We start from the raw sequence: 23,199 nt of genomic DNA on the forward strand, positions 1-23,199 counted from the left end.
TGCGAGATCTCGCAAACGTTTTGCGAGATCCCGAGTTTGTGTTGCGAGATCTCGCAAAAGTCCGTCTTAATTTTTTTTTCTCCCATGTCCCCTGCAGGACTCCGTAGTGTAATAACAATAATTTGCTAACCTTTTCAAGTAAAAGTGTAAAGTTTCATTCAAAATCCCCAAAACTGGGGAGTAGCACCCTGACTGACCAGGTCATCAGCAAAAATGGCGTCCATTCTTCACAAAAAGAGCTTTAATCACCAACATGGGATCATTTCCCTCATACAATACTGATTAAAAGCCATTTTTTCCAAGACAGATTTGGGCATATTGGAAATTCTTAAAAGAGGAAGTCAAGTGTTTTTTCTGTTTTGGTTTTTTTGTTAACAAGTCTGCTTGATCATATAGTTCATTTGGCCTGGTCTCTTCAATTTTGGATCACATTTACTGTCATATGTGTTATATTTGGATTGGATTAAGTTTTATTTGTAACACTGTGGACAGCAGCAATATTTAGCATATAAATAACCGAGAGAGAAACTGTGCTGGGAAAAAAGTAAATCATTTGAAGTTACTGTAACTGCTTCGTGTGAGTGACAGAAGTAAATTATAGGAGATACAGTTCCTCCATCACAGAAAGAAATTGCTTTGTTCAGACATCAGCCAAAATGTAAAAGTACAAATAAGAACTGGGACATGGAGAAGCAAAGGCTGTTTTTTTGGGCGAGAGTGATGGGAATCGGGTGGAGGAGGTCGTCGAGTCTAATTGATCTCTTAGACCAGCGGTCCCCAACCTTTTTTGCGCCATGGACCGGTTTATGCCCGACAATATTTTCACGGACCGGCCTTTAAGGTGTCGCGGATAAATACATAATAAATAAAACTAGTAAAAAAAGAAGAAAAAAAAAGATTTATTCATAACACACGTGAAAAGACCCAGGAAAACCGAGTTAACAATAAAAACGATAACAAAATAACGCTGAAAACCGATAAAAACCCTGAAAACTATACATTTCACACCTGAACCTCAACTCTCGCGGCCCGGTACCAAACGACTCACGGACCGGTACCGGTCCGAGGCCCGGGGGTTGGGGACCGCTGTTTTAGACCGATCCTTTTCCCCCCTAAAGGTACTTCTGCAAGACACTTGGTGTAATAACAGCTAAGTGTACACATTTTGTCCAGCAGTCAGATAAACTTGACTTTTATAGATATCAAATTTACTTCTGTGAGAGGACTGAATTTTGCTTGCTAAAATAATTATAGCTGAATATTTATATTTATACTAATCAGCTGTACGGCTCAGACTTTCTTCATGTATACGTGAAAGTGTACGCTGTTAAAAGCAGCATCAAATGTCTTTGCTGAGCTTAAGATGGTAAAATCCTATACAGATAAAAATGTATTGTTTCAGGGATTATGATTCGTTTTCTGCCATTTTTAGTGCTTTGTTCATTAATTCATTTATGTTTAAATGCTGATCACAAACAATCTGCAGCTTTGGTTCATCTGTGCAAAGTAAACAAAAGATTATAAACAAAATTGCAGGTTCAGAGAAAAATCTGTGGCTCTGTTCTGAATCTATAAAATGAAAATCAACATCTGGGTCTCTGAAGACTCAAAGCCATTTACACACAAAAAAAAGAAAAAATGAAATCAATTTCCCCAGGGTGAGCTGTGTCGCTCTACTTTGTTCCACCCTTAGTGCCAAAAGCTGTTCATATTCACATCCTGTTATCATTCTTTTGTGTGCGAGCTGTTCTTATTGGCTTTGCTCAGTCAGCATGAATCACTGTGAGTGACACAAAGGGGAAGTGGAATGGAGGCGAACCTTGGATGCATGCTACTGTGGGATTTGAGCTCAGGTGCAACAACAGCATTTCTAACAGTGCACATTCCTGGATCTCTGTCCTTTTCGGCATCGCTTTGAAGAAAGTTTATTTCTTGGAAATACAGTGCAGCCACGTGGGACCCGACACACAGATGCCTCATCTTCAAACAGTTTTTCTTTATCAAAAGTATTGCTGTGCATCTGCTGTCCTTTGAATTCTCCTCTTTATATTTTAGCAAATGAGGGTCAGCAGCACGACAAAATCAGAGTTCAACAGGTGGTAGCTGCTATAACAGATGGTAGCTAAACGAAGACACGATTCTTTATCGGGAAATAGATAAATGATTGAATCGAGGAAGGCTAGTTCAAGAATGTTTACAAGACTTGTAGGGAAATTCCCACAACGAAGATTCATGAGGGAACTGATCAGTCAGTATTTCAGAGCTGCAACAAGGGGCTAAGGCTAAGAGGCTAAGGCTAAGACTTCCTGTTCTGTCTACAGTTGTTATTTAGAAATGCTACATTGGTACCAAATGGGAACTAAAACCCTCTCAGAAGCCGGAAACAAACAACAAAAGTAGAAGAAACTTGAACTTTTTAATAATATGTTAAAAAGTGTTAAAACGGTGGCACGGTGGTTAGCACTGTTGCTGCACAGCAAGAAGGTCCTGAGTTCAATTCCACCATCAGGCCGGGGTCTTTCTGTGTGGAGTTTGCATGTTCTCCCCGTGTTTGCGTGGGTTCCCCCCGGGTACTCCGGCTTCCTCCCACCGTCCAAAGACATGCAGCTTGTGGGGATAGGTTAGTTGGATCATCCAAATTGCCATTAGGTGTGAATGTGTGAGTGAATGTGAGCGCGAATGGTTGTCTGTCTCTGTGTGTTGGCCCTGCGACAGACTGGCGACCTGTCCAGGGTGTACCCCGCCTCTCGCCCTATGACAGCTGGGATAGGCTCCAGCGCCCCCCGCGATCCTGAAAAGGATAAGCGGAAGCGAATGGATGTTAAAAAGTTTAAAATAATTTCTTCTACATCGACAGCTTTGCAGTCGTTGTTGTCGTCCAACCAAACAGCCAGACATCTCATTTTAAGGACAAACTCACACATCTCTGTTTGAATTTTGTATCACATACCATCAGCCTCCAGTGTTGTCTTCCCCTGGGAGCTGCTGTCACCGCTGCCACTGAGGCATTTTCCACCTGCCTCTCGCTCTCTCTAATTGCGAAGAGGCTAAATTGCTCCCCAGAGTAGGCAATTTGGTGACTGACCAGTCATGTGCTAAGAAAGGAAACGACAGCACTCTAACAAAGAGATGCATTGCTAGGAAACATTATAGGACTCTTAAAGGGCCACGCTGCTTGTGCAGTGCGTAATGAATTCATGTCATGTGTTCGGGGTTGGTTATGAAACTGCTGTAGCTCGGTGTTGAGGTTTTAAAGAGCGCAATTATCACAATTAGCCAAATATGTGAAATGCAGTTTGAGCAGGTCCTCTAGTGCTGTTCACACAATTATTGTTTTTAATCAAATTGGGATTATTACACAGAACGTCGATGTTATTCACAGCCCTGGATAAATAACAGCATTACCTATTTATGCAGGTGTGCTTTTCAGATTTTTATCCACTTCTTCTACTCTCGCTTATCTGTTCAGATCAGGAGGAACCAACTTTACCTAAAGGCTGATGCATTTTAATGACATCTGCTCAATTTGGCTTTTTTAGCTTTTCACTATAAAATACTATAGGAACCAATCATATGTCAGCTTTGCAGATGCCAGAATTTAAAAGCCACTGTAAGTTATTTATCAACATAAATAAGACTTATAAGCCATGTAATCAGATATTTGTATATAAATATATCAAATATTTTTGGGATGAGAAAGGACAGCCAGTAAGACTGTGTGTGGCGTTGGTTTTTAAAGGATAGTTTTATTTTATTTTATGTCTTTTGTTGTCAGATATGTGTGTGCTAATCGTCTTTGTGACTTTTCCAACGTTCCTGTTTGTCAGTGGCTTTTATATTGGCATAGTAATAAATCCGAGCTCCTCTTGGTCGGCACTAAATCAACATTATCCAGAACCAACAGTTTCTCTATTGCTATCGATAACTCACCGGTCTTCATTTCTTCCTCTGTGAAAGGTTTGGGTGTCATCCTCGACAGTACTTTATCTTTCAATTCACACATTAATAATGTTACTCGGTCTGCATATTTTCAATTGCGCAACATTAATCGTCTCCGTCCTTTTCTCTCCCCACATGCCGCTGCCATTCTTGTCCACAGCCTTGTTACTTCCCGGATTGATTATTGTAATTCACTTCTTTTTGGTCTTACTCAAAAATCCATCCACAAGCTCCAACGCGTCCAGAACTCTGCTGCCCGTATCATCACCAGGACCCCTTCTGCCCACCACATCACTCCTGTCCTGCAGCAGCTTCATTGGTCAAATATCGCATCAATTTCAAAATACTCTTGTACACATTTAAGGCTATTCATCATCTCTCCTCCATATCTCTCTGACCTGGTTAAGATCACCGCCCCATCTCGTTGTCTCAGATCTTCTTCTTCCCTTTCACTCTCCGTCCCTTCCCCCCGTCTTGCCACCATGGGGAGCCGGGCTTTCAGCCGCTCTGCTCCACGACTCTGGAATTCCCAACCTCCTGATTTAAGAAACATCTCTTCCTTCTCTCTCTTTAAGTCCAAACTCAAAACCCACTTGTACAAAATAGCTTATCCCACATAACCTCTCCACTCTCCTATTTTATTTGTTTATGTCTTACGCTTTTATGATTCTGTAAACTTCTTGCTTTTATGTTGCTTTTATTCTGTGTACAGCGACCTTGAGTGTTTTGAAAAGCGCTTTCAAATAAAATGTATTATTATTATTATTATTATTGTCAGATGGTTTAATTAATATACTGACATTTACTGGATAACTTTAAGCAATTTTTTGTTACATCATAACTGCATAGATCCAGGCAGGATCTGACAATGTTTAGGAGCTAATTTGCATCCAGCTTCGTCCACCAGGCTGTCAGGATCTTCCTGCTGTGGCCCTCTCGACTCTCACACACACAGACTCCAGACCTGCATCCACTCCTTCTCTCTTCGGTATTTAAAATTAAGGCTTGTAAAATTTTAAATGCATAACTGAATTCCTTCGTGCATTGGACAGGAAGTCTTTGGCCCAGCTGACAACAGCCTACAGGTTCTATAAAGTATATTAAACTATGTTTTTGAAACATAGTCTACAAATATCTAACACCAGAATTCATCTGAATGAATGTTGTAGTCTTTGTAGTTCATTGGGTACAAATTCATCCCTGATATTCTTTTTTCTCATAGTTCAAATGCAGTTTTAATACATTAGTATCCAGAATCAGTGCTGACACATAAAGGAAAAATAACAGAACATTTCATTTGGTTAGAAATAGGCACAGCAGAAACTTGACAAATGCTTTCATAAAAACGACCTCTGCTGCCAGAAATGATCAGAAAAAACCAAAGCTGGGTATCTACTATTTAGTACGTGTTTCTTATTTTGTCACACTCGAAAAGTTTGAAAGTCCAAATGTGACTGCGACAGACTGGTGACCTGTCCAGGCTCTTCCTCACCGTACCTCCTGACCTCTGACAAGACAGCGAGCCGCTGAAATAGACTGCTGCCTCCCTGAACCCTGCACTTGGATAAGTGGAAGATGGATGGATGTTCAAATACAGCTGGAAATGTAGATTTATCTCATGTTTTCCTTTGGCTGTAATCCACAAAAATCTATGAACCTTCTCTTGTTTTCAGTGTCATCATGTTGAATTGGTGCCACAGATCATGTTCACTCGTCTGCAGGATTTGCTGTAACTTTATTGGAGACTGTTTAAAACAAACAACCCAGAGGTTCAAGTGTTCAGTATTTCAGCTGCATGCTAAGAGACCAGGACTGAAACAATGAGAAACAGGCTGGTTAACATTACCACTGTTTAAATGTACTCTGTAGTACCAATGAGCGCTTTGAGCTCCTTCACTGCTCCTCAGATCTTTTGTCTCCTGTTTCTTTCTGTGCTGAACAGATCCACTCATCAATCTTCTTTGGACGCTTGGCCATTACTGAGCTACTAATGACAAATATGTAAATAAAAATGTGATTAACACATAAATAGCCAGAGTTCTTGGAAATGTTCACGATCACCAAATGTGATATCGTCATAGCAGCATGAACAAAGTCTGAGAAGAGCTATGTTTAACCCTTTAAGACCTACCATAGAACCAAGTCCACCAGAGCTTATATTATATTTTTACATGCTGTGGAGCCATTTTTGGGAGCATTTCAAGTTGCTATACATCAATACAACCATTACAGCCTAGATTTTAATAATATGTATGCATTAAGTGCATAGAAATTGCATAAATTGCAAGAAAGTGCAATAAACTACAAAGAAATTGAAAATCGTTTTTGTTTTTTAACATATATTTCTAGTTAGAGAAATTTAAGAGGCTTATCCCTCAAAACTGTAAATACAAAAAAGTTGCACAAAATAGTTTCCCACCACAGAAAAGTTATTTTGAGTGTCTTCATAGTTTTATTTTTGAAATACACCAATTTTTATACACTGCAGGAAAAACGAAAATAAATATTATAATACAAATTTGCAAAAAAGCAGCATATGCATCAAAATAAACTTTTTCCAGCAGTGCAATATGAGTCCTAAGCATCCCAGAAACAACACAGAAAGTCATAAAGTCAAAGATAACTTTTAAAAACACCAGTATAGGCTCATGAGGCCCTGATGGTAAAAAACTACATTTCTGCGAAAATGACGTCACTTCCGGTTTCGGGCAGGTCATGGCGGACATGCAAAAGTTCGCGCTGATGGACGTAGGAAGTGTTATGAACAGCTGATCAAATCAGCAAAGCGTGTTTCTGGAATATTATGTTTTTGTTGCTGCAAGTGCTTTTTATGCAGTTTTTGCAAAGCTATATGTGGAAGGAAACTGTGACCGAGGACAAGCTGATGGCATAAGATGTAAGTACAACTCCTCCGGTTTCATATGCAAAAAAAATATTGCGCTAGCTCACGTGGTTGCAGAGCTACCGGGATTTAAAAATAGTTACGCAAAACGGAGCGTGCTGCTCTGCCTGGTTTTAAAGGGTTAAATCCTGTTTCTGTGATCTTTTTACATCATCACGAGCAACACAATCAAAAACTGAAGTCTTGAAATTCAACAGAGACCTAAGAAAATGCAAAGAGGCTGAAATTACTATCAGACTATAAGTCAGAGGATGGGAACAAAAAATGGGCAAAAATGTGTATGCAACAAACCAAAGAAGAACTTTGAGGGTAAAATATTTAGAGGAGTGAAGTCTGTCTGAAGTCTGAGTGCAGTAGGTGTATTTGTGTATAATCAGGTCAGATGGAGAATATGGGAAGTGTTACTGAGTGTATGAACCAGAAAAAGAGAAATGTGTGTGTGCAAGTGTGTGTACGTGTTATCTGACAGCTTTAGCAGAGATCACACGACCCTCCCTCTTCCTCTCTGCTCCTCCTCCCTCTGACCTTCTCTATTGATCTTCCTCTCCCTCACAACCACCACCTCTTTAATTTATCTACTGACCCTCACCTATCACACCTTTCTCCATCCACATCCCTCTTGCCTCTCTTTTCTCTTCCTCACCCCCAGCTTTAAACTTTATCCTCCTATAACACTCAACCATCAAAACCTGTGTAAACTTTTTGATCATTATTCATTTGCAGTGGAATTAAAGAACTAGAAGTTAAAAAAATAACTAAATAAATAAATAAAACCTTTTTCTCCAGTACAAGCTCTTCCTGAACATCATGACCCAGACATTTTTAAAACGTATAAAACTTGGATAATCTTCATAAAGAGGACTCCTGGTCAACCTGCTGTTACCATAAAAATGTAAGTTTTAGCTGCATTTTCACCAAAAGTGTTGCCACCCTCACAATCGACCCACGTCAGTGAGGTTGAACAGCATGTTTAGATTCTGCAAGGTTTTTCATTTTGTTTACAGAGGCGCATAACTTGGTGACCTTGGGTGCTAACTCCATATTTTGGGGTCTGATGAGCAGATTCCTTAGTAATTCTCAATCAAAGGTTTTGACATGTCTTGGTTTGTGGAGCGGTTATGGCGTAAGAGGGACAAACGGCATAAGTAGCGTATCAGAATTACCTGTTACTTCTGTAGTAATTAGCGCAGTAATTAGGACGCATTAATGAAAGGATCATTTAAAAAGGAAAATTAATATAGTCCTCAGTACTGCAGTCATGAATACAGACATGAATGTGATAAATGTTTTTGACATGTGACGACTCTTCCTTTGAATGTGCTGTTTGCTGCTGGGCAGTAAGGAGATTACATGAAATGCGGTGGGAGTGCAAAGAAAACGGCGAGCAACAATGGCGATCGAAATCAAGTAACTTATTAAGCTAACTGAGCTGTAACAGAGTAGCTTTGCATGACATGTAGCTCAGCATAATCCTTATTTCTCTTAGGTAAACATATATCATATCCACTGACTGAAATCCACTCTTTAGCTTTAAGGAGACTGTATGTTTAATCCCAGCCCGTTCTCACTCCCGAGGCGTCACATGCCGACGTTTTGTCACGTCCCGCGGCGTTCCTGAGGAACGCGAAAGGAGACCTTCGGCGTTCTTATGGTACGCGGCGGGTTATGGCCGGAATCCAGTGCAATGACGCTCCCGCGGTAATAGACGTTCCAGCCCTGTATTCCAGCCCTAAACCTAACCTTATCCCTAGCCCTAACCATAACCTTTTTCCTGATCTTAACCATGACTTTAATTATGTTAAATAGCGTGTTTCTAAGCGATTTGAAGAAAAAAGAGCGAACATGTGTAGATTGAGTCCATACGGTTCTCATATTTCCTCATTTTTCCAAGGTCGTCATTTAGGAACGTGGTGGGTAGCCGAAAACGTAATATGTTGACGATTTGTCACCTAGTGTAAAATGTTACGGTTTGGGAGTGAGAACGTGTTGGTAACAGAGTAGCTTTGCATGACATGTAGCTCAGCATAATCCTTATTTCTCTTAGGTAAACATATGTAATATACACTGACTGAAGCTTTGAGGAGGCTGTATGTTTAATGCAGTTGTCTGATGAGTTCGCTCTGCTCAACAGAAGAACAGCAGATGACTGGGACCTCCATGCTCTTAGTAAGAACTAGCATCATACAGAGCCAAGAGTAGAACAAAAACTGGCTGAAACACAGTTTAGAGTAGATTTTATTATACCATATAGATACACTGACCTCATTATTTAAAAGCCCTGTTTAGCATGAGAATGCAGTGAAGGTGTGATCGGTCTCCTTTAACCATCATCCGTGCAGACCTCTCAAAGATCTCACAGAACTTTTTTTTACATTTCAATATTTTATGACTTTGTCACGTTGTTGCTAATGATTTGACATTACTATTTTCTGTTTATACTTTGATTTGTTTTTTGTTTTTTTTTAGGAACAATGGTTTGGGGTCTCAGAGGATCCTGGTGTGAAGGATCCACTTCTCCCTACACAGTTTTAATAAATTAAACTATCTGTTCAATAAATATATTCTATGAGTCTAAAATTAAAGAAAAATACAACATAACGTGACAATAATAAAACTCTGTCAATGATTTTAAAAAAGTATTACCTTTATCATATACATGAGGAACTTCCCAGATTGGAAGTAATCCGAATGTTGGGAATGTGGCTGGATTAAATGCACCTGAGAGAGCTGGGGCATGTGATGCTCATGCTGTATAAAAAAAGAGCCCCAGTCTGAGCAGCAATGACTCTCCTAGGAGACAGGAAAACTCTGCCTCCTGATGTGACTGTCTAATGCTCAGCTGGAAGACCTACTTGACAAAAGTATTACCTTTGCTCCTGAAATATAGACAGCAAGGTAGTAACTCTCCCTCCTCCTGTTACAAGCCAGCATGCCCTGAGCAAAGCATGAGGCAAATTGGGTGTTATCAGTGCCTGAAGTGTCTGACTAGCTTCAGTCGCTTTAAGCTGTTTCAGAAACAACCCTAGTGAGAGCTTGGTTTGTATCAGCAGACAAAAGTCAGACTGGGCAGGCAGGCCGTCCCTTTGTCATCAATCTGTTTAAAATATTTATGGACAGAATATCCAGGCACACCCAGTGGGTGGGGGTATCAGTTCAGTGCTCTCAGATTTCAGGTTCTGTTCTGGAGATCATGACTTCTTTGAGTCATTTCTTCCAGCTTGCACTGGGAGACAATTAGCTCCTCCAAGTCTGAGGCCATGGTTCCCAGCTGGAAACGGGTGGAGGAGTTTAAGTTTGTTCATGAGTGAGAGGGAGACATTGACAAACATACTGAAGTGGCATCTGCAGTAATGTGGACTCTTTACCGGTCTGATTCAAAGGAGCTTGCAAAGAAAAGCGTCTGGACTTCTTTAAGTTGCTTGAAGACGTTTTACCTCTCATCTGAGAAGCTTCTTCAGTTCTAAGGTCAAATGGTGGAGAGTCCCAGATATAAACCTAGTGGGAGTTTCCCCCCACAGAGGGACAAAAGGACCCCCTGATGATCCTCTAATCGCCTGAGCCAAGGTGTGAAACTGGGTGTGGGTCCCAATCAGCCAGAGTTTCGGGTGAGCTCGTTGTGAAACCTGGCCCCACCTTATCATGCGAATTCCTGAGGTCAGATGGCCCAGGATGTGAGTGGGCGTTAAGGCGTCTGGGGAGGGAACTCAAAACTGGATTATAGATGGCAGAGAGTTGGTGTCGTAAACCACCGCCTCTGTTCAAAGATGGTCGCTCACAGTGGACATAGATGGCTTCTTTCACTCCTCTTTCAAACCATCTGTCCTCTCTGTCCAAAATGTGAACATTGGCATCCTCGAAAGAGTGACCTTTGACCTTTAGATGCAGATGGACAGCTGAGTCTTGTCCTGTGGAGGTGGCTCTTCTGTGTTGTGCCATGCGCTTGTGAAGTGGCTGTTTGGTCTCTCCAATGTAGAGGTCTGGGCATTCCTCGCTGCACTGTACAGCATTACAGTGCAGTACATTATGCCAATGTTCACATTTTGGACAGAGAGGACAGATGGTTTGAAAGAGGAGTGAAAGAAGCGTCTATGTCCACTGTGAGCGACCATCTTTGAACAGAGGCGGTGGTTTACGACACCAACTCTCTGCCATCTATAATCCAGTTTTGAGATCCTTCCCAGACGCCTTAACGCCCACTCACATCCTGGGCCATCTGACCTCAGGAATTCGCATGATAAGGTGGGGCCAGGTTTCACAACGAGCTCACCCGAAACTCTGGCTGATTGGGACCCACACCCAGTTCCACACCTTGGCTCAGGCGATTAGAGGATCATCAGGGGGTCCTTTTGTCCCTCTGTGGGGGGAAACTCCCACTAGGTTTATATCTGGGACTCTCCACCATTTGACCTTAGAACTGAAGAAGCTTCTCAGATGAGAGGTGAAACGTCTTCAAGTAACTTAAAGAAGTCCAGACGCTTTTCTTTGCAAGCTCCTTTGACTACGATGACCTGGATGACTGAGAACCTTCACAGACCCCTTACCGGTCTGATGTGGTCAAGAAATAGAGGACTCTGTTTATAGGTTGATCTACTTTCCTACCTTTATTTGTGGTAAAGGTATCGTAGATACAAGCAGCAGAGCTTCCTCTGAAGCGTGTCTGGACTCCTTTAGCGATACGTGCTAAAGGTACGCCGCTATGCCTCCACACTGAAAGGAGCCACTGGAGGTGGTACCGGCATCTGACTAGGATGCTTCCTGGGCAACTTCTAGGTGAGGTGTTTTGGGCTCCTCCTGCCAAGAGGAGGCCCCGGAGAAGGCGAAGGACACAACTAGGTTGTGATTGGCTTTATGCTATTTTTGTCTTTTTAGATGAAATTAATTACTGTATTTAACTTTTATTATTACTTATTGGGGTTTTCAAGTTGGTAAGATGAGCGTTAACTATGCGCTTCTTGTTCTCTCCTTCGTCCTTCCTGCTAGCGCGTCTTACGTGTTGCTTTCTGGTCCCTTTTTTAACTTACCATCTCCAACTAACTGCAGCAGAGCCAGGTCCAGTGGGCGTTTCCAGCGGGAATTCTTGTGCAGTGCAATACCGTAACCCGTAGTGGCGAACACCTTACCAGAGCCGATGGTCATAACCTTTTTGAATTAAACACATAAAGGTCCATAAATCCACATATACACACAAACACATTAATTCACACAGAGCCAGATATGAAGACGCAGATGGCAATGAGCAAAAGATAAATTAGTTTAATTTTAGCTGTAATTTCTTTGTGTACTGTCACGGTCACATAAATTCAGTTGGCTGAGCTCTAATATCGACATCCCAGAGTGTGGGATATTGTTTCAGTGGAGGAATTAATATAGATCCACATCAGTTGTAATAATTACTGCAGCAGTGGCTGTTGTATGAGGCTGCTGGGAGCTCCGGCCTCCCACAGACCTTATTATAAATGATCACCAGGAAGGATTTTCATTCTTGCTGTGGGAGCCGTATCAAATACAAACTTATAAATAAATCAACACCAGTGCCAACCAGAAATGACAATATTAACCAGCTACAGGCCGCAAGGGGAAATATAAATGCATTGGGTGTGTTTGATTTATTTAATGCAGATGTACATCTTGTACAAGCGCTCATTTAGCATGCTCGTTGTGTTTTTTGTTTTGGTTTTTTTGCACACAGTAACAGGACAAAGAAACTTGAGCAATGGTTGCCCGTATGCACGAAAGTGTCACCGTGCAGAGGTGTGAAATCACTGCACAGATGCATTTCCTACCTTGCAGCCCTCATCCTTCCTGGCCATGTAGTTCAACACTGCAGCATCATAAATGAAGGCATCTAGTTTTCTGCAGGGGAGAAATGAAGGAGGAAAATTACAACAAAGCAATGGAAATCACTGACCTGGATCTAAATGACAAAAGCAACTAGAGAACAAAACGACAAGATGTGATGGACAAATCAGCAGTGAGACAATGTCTCTACAAAGACATCAGCAAACACAGGGCTCTTTCCAAACACAGCTTTTCACCAACTTTCAACAATCACACAGTGAAGCATTCATAAATGGAGGAAGAGATGCCAATTCTCCTCCTACAATAGCTTGAATAGAGCATAATTGAATGCAGCGACAGGGGAGGAGGTAATTTAAGCAAAGGATGTGAAATTCACTTTTGCTCAGAAGGAAAAATTCTAACAGTTGTTGTAATTTCTGACTGCAGCTACTCACAAAAATTCAGGGTTTTTTTACATAAATGTTCAGGAAGTTTACAAAAGCCTCGTTTCTTTCAAAGTCACCACATGACTGGGTAAGGCTTAGTATATTTCGGCAACATTTAATCTAACCGAAAAAGAAAGAAACCATAAATCACTGCGGATGATGATATTTAAAGCTAACTAGGAAATTTATCTTACGGCAGATCAGTCTGTAAATGTGTTATGTAAAGGCTGTTATCAAAGCTGTTGGACTGCATTAGTCATACCCACCTGTTTCAAATCTTATCAGCCCATCGAATGCCCATTATATGTTGTTATCAGTCCCTAGCAGCACCTCTTAGTGGTGGTAATTTCACCCTGCTGAACAGCAGCAACCCGAGGTGTGTTTCTAGGTTAAAACAGCAGCAAAAGCATTTTTTGGACGTTTCCTTTGTTACGTTGGAAGGTCTTTGATTTCTTTTTGAGCTCAAAAGGTAGTTGGTAATGTTCAGGAGAAGATAATGGTTTAAAATAAAGATACTTTTACATTTATTACAATGAATAACAGCCTACTGCGTCTGGCGGAAGGTAGATGAAGGTGTTTCATTGGTGATATGTGTGTGAAAAACGATCTGTTATCACACATATTCAATCAATCAAGTGAAGTAAGTAAAGTGAAGTTCTGGCTTGATAAAAACAAATTATCATTAAATTTGAATAAATCTAAACTTATGTTATTTGGAAATAGTCGTTTAAATACAAATGCAAAGATTCAAATAAATGGTGTTGATATTGAAAGAGTGAAAATAAATTTCTGGGGGTAATAATAGATGAAAAAGATATATTCATTCCAAAGTATCACGAAGCATTGCAATACTCAACAAGGCAAAACAGGTATTCGACAGAACATGGCTAACAGGCATCTCCGAAAACGTTATTCATTCTCACATGAAAATATCTTAAAAGTTTATTTTGTGACCCAGAAAGAGTAACATTTCAAACTCTGCCACTCTGTGTTCCTCCGCCACTGCCTCGTTGGAGTTTTGGATGAAATTTCGTCATTTCGAGCTGATTGGAGACCAAAACAGCCAATCAGATATTTTTGCATCCAAGCCTGTGATTGGCTGGTTTTGTGGCACAAATATAACGGTGTAGAGAAAGAGTTGAGCGCGCACGGGCAGAAATGTTGAGAGCGCGAGCAACACATTGCGAGCGAGCGCAAATGCAAAAACTGAGCGAGAGGGGCTGCTGTTGTGTGTGTGGATAATAGCAAACACTGAAATACAGTTTTTGCACGCAGGAAGGAATTTTGTTCACTCAAATTCAGCTTTTCTTCGCTCAAAATAAATTTCTCCTCAAAATGCAACACTTGCACCTGCAAACTTTTTATTACGTGCGCTCAGAATAGTGGCACAAAAATAACGCCATATGTTCACTGGTTTCACCATACTTAAGCTTTTGTGCAGAGGTCTGAGGCAATAACTATAAAACCACATTACATTCACTTTTTACTCTTCAAAAAAAAAGATATTCGAATCATCCACAATGCAGCTTACAGGAACATACAAACTCACTATTTTTGCAGTCTGAAATATTGAAAATTGACGATCTAGTGAAATTCCAAACAGCACAAATTCTATTCAAAGCAAAAAATAAAGAACTGCCAGGAAATATTCAGAGTATGTTTTTTTTGAAAGAAGGAAGTTATAATTTAAGGGGTTTTTGTAACTTCAAAACAGGGAAGGTACGTACTACAAGAAAAGGCTTTTATGTTTCTGTTCATGGAGTGAAACTATGGAACAGTCTGAATATGGAATTAAAGCAACGTCCAAACATAAAACTGTTCAAAAAGAAGTTTATTCTTCTCGAACTATAAAGAAAAGGAAAATATTGAAATTAAGTGAATGTCTCTATTTAAAAAAAATAAAAAATAAATCATGATGTGATATTATAGTATATAGTATATCAGAAATCTGTTCACTATTTTTATTACAAATTATATCAGTAAGGAAGCTGACTAAATATTAACTGATAATTTATGGCAAAGGGGTGGGATTAAATAAGTGTGTACTTCTTCCCTTTCAACATGTAAATTAATCAGAACGGTTTTTTGTATGTATTTTGTATAGTATTTTTTTTCTCTCTTATTTTTCTTTTCTAAATGTACCTGTATATTGTTCACATGTTGAAGTAATTACCAATCAATCAAACCAGCTTTAATTCATTTTCTACAGCAGTGATATTGTAGCTACTTTGGATAATGTGGTTCAAATCTGAATCATGTTGCAGACATAAGGAGTTTTCTGTGATGCAGTTGCATTCATATGCATTTTTTCTTTGCAACATTATCCAGCTGTACATATCTCAGGAATTAGAAACTGACCAAGTGCCATTCTCAAAACTGCAACTCCCAGGGTGTCATGGGAGGGTTTCCTAAATTCACACACTACATCATATGGTGTGATGTCTTGATGCATTCTCAATCATCCAGGAAAATAACAGGCTAGTGGCCAACAGGCTAGTGGACACTCTTTCAAGGATGAGGATGTAACATCCTGGTTTGAGGGCGGAGTCAAGGAGGCCGTTTACGTGAAAAGGGAAAGACCATCTCTGAATCGAGGAGGGGGCCTAAGGGTCCATCTTTCGCCATCTTACAATGCTGTGATTGCAGCCATTCCCCAACTCTCTGTGAATGGTACTCATGGCCATTGATCAGTGATCTCTGATCAGTGGGTTTTGGTCAGTGGTTGTTGATCAATGGTCATGAGAATTTGCATAATTATGATTAAGGAACTGACCTCCCAGCCCATTGTTCCTTCAGTGGGCTGGTTTCAGTCATTATGCAAATGTTCTGTTTATAAGATTGAAACCTGCAGTCAGCTGAGACTGAAGAAGTCACTTGGATGAGTGACGAAATGTTTCTCCCAGAAAACGCTACGTCCAGATGAACAGAATCAACTTTTGGAGACCAGGGCTCGCAAAATCGCTAGCCCGACGTCCTGGAGCTAGCGATATCTCCGGTCGGGCGACCAAAATCTATCTCAGCCCCGCCCGTCGGGCTATATAACAACCCAACGGGCGGGGCTGAGATAGATTTTGGTCCCCCGACCGGAGATATCGCTAGCTCCGGGACGTCGGGCTAGCGATTTTGCGAGCCCTGGAGACATATGGTGTGTTACTATTTATGGGGTCCACAGCAATGTGGACCTACAGCAATGTTCAAGCATTAGTCAGTTTATAAAGATGTTTCGAAAACTGATTTTGGAAGAATATGAAACTGATAAAGTTGATCACCCATTGTATATATAACTATGCTAAATTGTATCTAAATTATATCTATCACTGTAGCTATGTTTATACATGTTCTCCTTGTTTATTGTGTGGGGTAAGTGATGATGGGAATTAGGTGAATAGTGGGATTCAATAGAATGTTGAGCATGGGGTAGGGATTAATAAGTATGTTATACTTCCTACTCCATTTCAGACCTAATAATTGTCATTTCATGTAATTTAGACTCTGTTTTATTTTATTTTATTTATTTTCTTTTTTTGTTTTATCTGAGCACATACGTGTGTGTATTTACATATATATTCATATTTGTAAATGCAAGTATGTGTACTTGTGTATATACTGTTTTTTTTTCTGTATATGTCTGAAATAAATAAAGATACAATACAATACAATAATTACACAGCCTGTGGTTTCACTCTTTGGGAAAATGAAGAAATTCTTATAATAATCTAAAATATTGAGACTAGCATTAATTCAGGCAAGACAAGAACTGAAGCTCAGACTGTAATCCTCACAGACCGGCTGATAACAGCGAGCCTCCCTGCGGTTGCTGCACATCTGAAACCCGGCTCCGTCCTAGCTTCTTCTTTCAATGCCACATCTCATTTAATCACTGTTATATCACTTCTCACTGATGCCAGATTGTTTCTGCATGCTGCTCTCTCACCTCAGGCTTTCTATCTGTGCACATGCAAGGGCAGAGACATACCACCGAATATAAATTACTGCAGGAAGAATCTTCTCCAGTGATCCAGTAGTAACAGTAATAATTAAAAAGAAAAAAAATCAGGATTAAAGTATCGGGAAAAAATGAATCATTTGAAATCTGCTACTGGAGTGGAAGCAGTGCAAAAGGGATATACATCAAAAGTGAATTACAACAGTTCATCATCAAGTAATGGATTAAATGTAACAGCTCAGCTCACACTGGTGATGTACATCTGAGAGGCGGATGATAGATTTGTCACTACACCTGCTCTTCTACTTCACATTCATTTATATTCACACTCAGGGAGCTGCGCAGATCCACGAAATTGTTACTGCGGCGGAAAGCGCTCGGATGAAGGGTGGAAGATTTTAAAAAAAGGTGACGAAGAGGCTACACAAAGCAGGAGGGGAAGAGGTGGGTGACAGCAAAAGGAGAGAAAAGGGAAGTTCAGATATTATTATCGGGTGGCAAAGGAAGCGCACAGGAGTTGATGAACTGGGAGCAAGGAGTTAATGAGAGAGGGAGGAATAGACCAGTCAAAGGACGGAAAAAAATCATCATGAGAAGAAAAGGAGAAGAGATGAGATGGAGAGGCGGTGCTCAGTGCCATCAAACAGAAATCTTCATATCACTTTGCCTCGACGGATATTTCCTTTGTATATAATGTCAGGAGGAGAGGGGAGGATAAGGAAGAGGGAGATAAACAGTGTGTAATGAAAGAGACGACGGACAGACTGATTGAAGTGAGATAGAGAGAGAGGTGGAAAATTAATGTAAGAGGGGCAAGCGAGTATGATAAAAAGGAATGCATCGTTGTGTTTTAATAACACGCTACGTCAAATCTACTAAAGACTGCGCCCGCTGCTCGCCGGCTCGTGTGTGCTTGCTTGTCCCATTAAACATCTGAACCCTAATCTGCATCACTCCCCTTTTCCCCTCCACCTCGCCCGCTTCCACATCAAACGCAATGAGCGAGTGTATATTTTATGGAAAGTGCTTTGTGTACTTTGTAGTCCCACAGGCGTATAATAACCCCCCCTTTGTCGAAGACAAGAGGCGCCCGAGTGTCAGCCAGTGCTGAGATGGCGCAATTTCCCCACCGCACTGCGGTTGCTGCTAGCATCTATTATTTAAAAGTTTCCAGCCCCCCACACCTCTTCTCCAACTGCATTTAGTAGCCATGATCCTGATGGGGCTGCACAGGTTACAACAGTTTGCCGTGGCTCCCGGGGCGAGGCGGATCAATGCGCTAACAGGGTGAGTCAGGCAAAAAACGGCTCGCGTAATTGAACCGAGCGTGGACGACAACACCGCCTCGAGTTAAAAATAAAAGATATATAAAAACCAGGGGAGATGGCACGGTGTCCGTTTAAAGTAAGTGCTGTTGTTGAAAAATGTGCAGCTTTAACTTGAATCTGGGTGGATGACAGCAGAAGTATATTTGTAGAAATGAGATGTCTAGTGCAGGCAGAGCGTGGTTGCGTTCGGTCGTAACAATATCTGACATTTTTTACTTCATGCTCTTCCAAGTCCTGATCTACTTCCAATATTGTTCTGTTCGTATCTAACCGAACACGTAGGCTTTGATTTCTTCTATTTCACATGACAAATCCACACTCCAAGTGGTTGCTAATAGTTCTTCTATCCTTACCCAGTCTTGAGGTTTTCAATGGCTTCCTCTACACCCTTCTGGTTGTTGCGAATCATATACTGGTGCATGTTGGGATAGTTGGAGCGGATGTTCTCCTCGGTGCTGCCGTTTGGCACCGTGCCGAAACGCAGCGGTGGGTACTGCTCTGTCGGCTGCTGAAACTGCACAAGAAGAAGAAGAGGAGGAGGTGGGCTGAGATTAAAGTGACAGGAGGAAGGACAGAAGTTAAAGAGCGGTAGCTGAAATGAGGGAGAGGAGCCGATCCGTGCTGCGGGATGAAGAGCTGCAGAGATTCAAAGACTTCACTTTCAAAGAAAAGCACCTGTGCTACACTTTTCTAAAGAGCTCAGACACAGAGAGAGAGATAAAACAGATGAGGTTTTAAAGTGTCAAAGCAGCGGGACACAGTTTTGTGAGTTGTGGTGAAACTGCGCTGGAAAAATCAAAATAATAAAAAACGGAAAGTACACAGTTTTCCACTTCTGTTAACTTAAGCTATTCTGATGTGCTCTCTTAAAGGCAGACAGGAGAGAGTGCATATTGGTGGCATAATCGTATTTACAACCCCGATTCCAAAATGATGTTGGTTTGCTGAAGGTATGAGGGGGAGGGAACTGCAGCTTCTTTTAGTCTGCGTCGATAACAGACGGGTGATATACTCTCTGTGATGTGCAAAGATGAATTAAAATTTGGATTCGTGATCCCAGTGAAGAGATTCCAGCTTCTCCCTGCTTCTTTATTCCACCCAAAATGACCTTTGACCCGGAGAACGTGTTAGCATCTCTCTCTATTCATTTATTCGTCATTGTAAATGGTAAATGGTAAATGGCCTGTATTTATATAGGGCTTTACTAGTCCCTAAGGACCCCAAAGCGCTTTACATATCCAGTCATCCACACATTCACACACTGGTGATGGCAGCTACATTGTAGCCACAGCCACCCTGGGGCGCACTGACAGAGGCGAGGCTGCCGGACACTGGCGCCACCGGGCCCTCTGACCACCACCAGTAGGCAATGGGTGAAGTGTCTTGCCCAAGGACACAACGACCGAGACTGTCCAAGCCGGGGCTCGAACCGGCAACCTTCCGATTACAAGGCGAACTCCCAACTCTTGAGCCACGATCACCATCGCGATTGTACACAGCATTCCATGTTTTTGGAAACAGGGTTGCATTTATTTTGAAAGATGACCCTGAGTCTGGGGGACTTTGGTGTTGTAAGTTTTAAATCACGTAAAATACCCATGATTCTCTCAATATCAAATATGTGGAATTTCTTGCTATCTATTCAGTCCATCATTTGACTATTCACCTGTTTGTAAATCACTTATCCTGTCACGGTCTGTGGAGACAGGCCGTGTGGTGGTGTGTGTGATGGACCCAGGTGCGTACACAAGTGAGTAGACGGGAGTGAACTTAACAGAAAGCGAGCCTTTATTATGGCTGAAGACAAAGTGTACAAACACAGCAGGGATAGCGTGACTAAACTAGACTATAACTAAACTGGGAAACTAGTACTGTGACAAACTAAGAAGACTCTGATCACTGCAAAGACTGACCGTGAAAACATGGACACAGACGACGCGACACCGAACACAGCAAGGTCGTGTCCAAATTCATGGGCTGCATCCTCCTGAGGACCCGGCCTTCGCGGTCTACGTGGGCCGGGTCCTCAGGAGGTCGGGTAGGCCAGAAGTAAACAGCTATGGAATTGGACGGTCTAGCCTTCTCGATCTACTCCCGCCCTTAATTCAGAGTATTTCCGGTTGTCAGCGCCACGGCACGAAAATCGAAAATGGACCCCGAAATCTTTCTCCGTTTTTTGTGTTCATTTTAAATTATCAACGAGCTAACCCACATTCTCGCCTGAAAATATGTTTAAAGTTTATTTTGTGGCCCAGAAAGATTAATAAGAGTAATTTTAAAACTTAGTAGCGGCCGACATTGCCGGAAACTGGAGCTTAGCTGGGCCGCGCTATGAATTCTGGGATATGGTGGGCCACGAAGGACACACCCGACCCATCCTTCAAATTCGGGGAAAAGGAGGACGCATTTGTCGGCTGCATTCGGAGGAGTCTACGAATTTGGACAGCCTTCGGCGCGTCGCTGTGACGTAATCGGTCTACAAATGCGGCCTCAGGAGGATGCAGCCCATGAATTTGGACACGACCCAAGACTGAGGACTAAATACACACATGAGGTGATCAGGGGAAGTGGAGACACATGAGGACACAGCTGACTAGAATTATAAATAATATAATTACAGCACAGGGGAGAGTAAACCTAAATGCAGTGAACAAAGAACACCAGACCCTTTCAAAATAAAACAGGAAACCCAGAGACATGAAGATAAATCATGACATGAACTTAACATAACCACACAGACATGAAACATGACAGGTAGACGCACGAATCAGGGAGACTGAGTACAGGGGAAGATGACAGAAACAACTAAGAAATAAAGGACTAAATAGCCACCTAGAAATTAACTCGATCAAAAATGGATACACAAATACATAAAACTCAAACACTGGGTCACACGACCCAGCCCATGACATATCCATCCATATCATACCTTCTTATCTGACAGCCCTGACACCGTGTCGATGTACTCCTCCTGGATCATGAAGGCAGCCAGGTTGGCAGTGTAGGAGGCCAGGAAGATGACAGCGAAAAAGGCCCAAACCAGCACCTGAAGGTAGAATGTGGTGGAGGAAGATCAATGAGGACTGAGCCTGACAGGTGTGAAAGTATTTTAGGATCCCGGTGACTCTATTTCCACTCCCTGGCATTTCGTCGCTAAACTCACAGCTCTGAAACTCTGTCTTGCCTGGAGGGCCGGTTCATACTTTCCAGTGTGGCATTTCTGCCTCCTAAAGCTGCAACCCAGCAATCTGTCGCACAATTAAACGAACTTAAATTGTAAATAATATTAAACTAGTTGCATATTTTTAAATATGGGAAGAAAGAAAATCAATTTTTTTACATCATCACGTCCATCACAGTGGATATAAAAATACCTTCTGCCCACCTTAAAATTCATTTAAGACCATTGATGCAAATATGCTAGTTGAATCAAAGCACTTGGTTAAGTATTTAAGCACAATTTTGAAATACATAATTTAAGTAATTAATTATATTTAAAAGGTATTTTTCAAATAAAAAAAATATATTGTGTAAAAGTTATTTAATATTGCATCTCCACAAAGGAGGGAAACTTGGTGAGATATGTTATGTTCAGTGCTTTGTATAATTCAAGCTTCAAGCGCTACATCCTTCATCATTCAAGAAGCTGAACTGCTATTTCATTCACATAGCCTTTAGCTCAGAAAACAGATGGTGCAAATTTATTCCAGGCTTGGGCTGATTGCCTGTTAGCCTATAGCTATTTGATTGGTTATTTGCTACATAATCGTGTTTTTCTTGCACAGATACTCGTTGGCAGAAATTAATATTTTATTGTTAAAGACGTGATCAGATGTATTCAGCATAAACAAAGTGGATTATCTTTTGCAGCACAAATAAAAAAAAACAACTTCCATTTGAAGAAGAAGAAAGATTCGAGAAAGGCCTGGAGACTCAAGTACAAAACTGTGGCTGACTGATTTGTTTTAATAGTTTTTGGAGAAACGCAAACATAAGGTGAGAAATCGAAAATTGTTAAAAAAGGAAAAAAAGCATCCCCTTCAAGGTTACATATTTGCGCCCCTCTGGAGTGCTTCCAGCACCACTGCAGTTTTTAGATTGCTCCTTGGAGGTCCGATTTTGGCATGTCAATGCCACCGTCTTCTTCAGGAGTTCTTCTTCTTGATGTTTACTTAAAGAGTAATCAACTTCTGTGCCAAACTGATGCAAATTTCCTCCTGATGACTGTGGGTATCACTAGTGGGCAGTGTTGGGGAGTTATGGAATACATGTACCGCCGTTACGTATTTAAAATACAAAATATGAGTAACTGTATTCCGTTACAGTTACCGTTTAAAAAGGTGGTATTTAGAATACAGTTACTTTGTTGAAATAAATGGATTACACGGCGGTACTTCCCTGTTTCATATTGTCGCGGGTCAGGACTGTTTGGGTTTTGTTTGACAGCTACGTTCTGTTGTTCCAGGCGGCAGCGTTACGGTTGCCATGGTTACAGGGTGACGCTCTCTCTCTGCGTGTTTCCTGGGTGAGAGAGCGCCTGTTGTTGTTGTTGTGCTAAGCTAATAGGCAGAATGCTACAGGTCTAAAGAATGTAGCATCATGGGCAGTGTAGTCCGTGCTGCAGGGAGAATGGACTGCCATACCCGTTATGTGTCTGTGAGCGAGGGAGGGAGAAAAAGGAAAAGTACGAGCTGTCATCGAGCAAAAACGGGAGCTGGAAGCATGTAAATATAATAATAACCACTGCAGCCAAGAAGAGAGCCTGACGAGCCCAGTTGTAAGTAAGCTATTAAGACTCGACTGTACACCGTGTTTGTGTTTTCCTCCAAAACAATAAGTTCTGTTGGAGCAGCCTTTCAA

The 23,199-nt window shown here is 41.4% G+C and overlaps 1 protein-coding gene across 3 annotated transcripts in view; it reads right to left on the reverse strand.

Annotated features, from left to right (window-relative positions):
- Positions 1-23,199, reverse strand: part of grin2da (glutamate receptor, ionotropic, N-methyl D-aspartate 2D, a) — a 316,625-nt gene that overhangs the window by 24,379 nt on the left and 269,047 nt on the right. For all 3 annotated transcript variants that reach the window (XM_087834864.1, XM_087834866.1, XM_087834867.1), the window contains exons 13-16: positions 21,269-21,385; positions 18,693-18,853; positions 12,625-12,694; positions 11,863-11,980 (exon numbers count right to left, since the gene is read on the reverse strand). In XM_087834864.1, coding sequence (XP_087690990.1) covers positions 11,863-11,980; positions 12,625-12,694; positions 18,693-18,853; positions 21,269-21,385 — 466 coding nt within the window. The remainder of the gene's footprint in view (positions 1-11,862; positions 11,981-12,624; positions 12,695-18,692; positions 18,854-21,268; positions 21,386-23,199) is intronic.

This window comes from Neolamprologus brichardi, chromosome 22, assembly GCF_056152115.1.
Source record: "Neolamprologus brichardi isolate AB-2024 chromosome 22, ASM5615211v1, whole genome shotgun sequence".
Classification (NCBI taxonomy): domain Eukaryota; kingdom Metazoa; phylum Chordata; class Actinopteri; order Cichliformes; family Cichlidae; genus Neolamprologus; species Neolamprologus brichardi.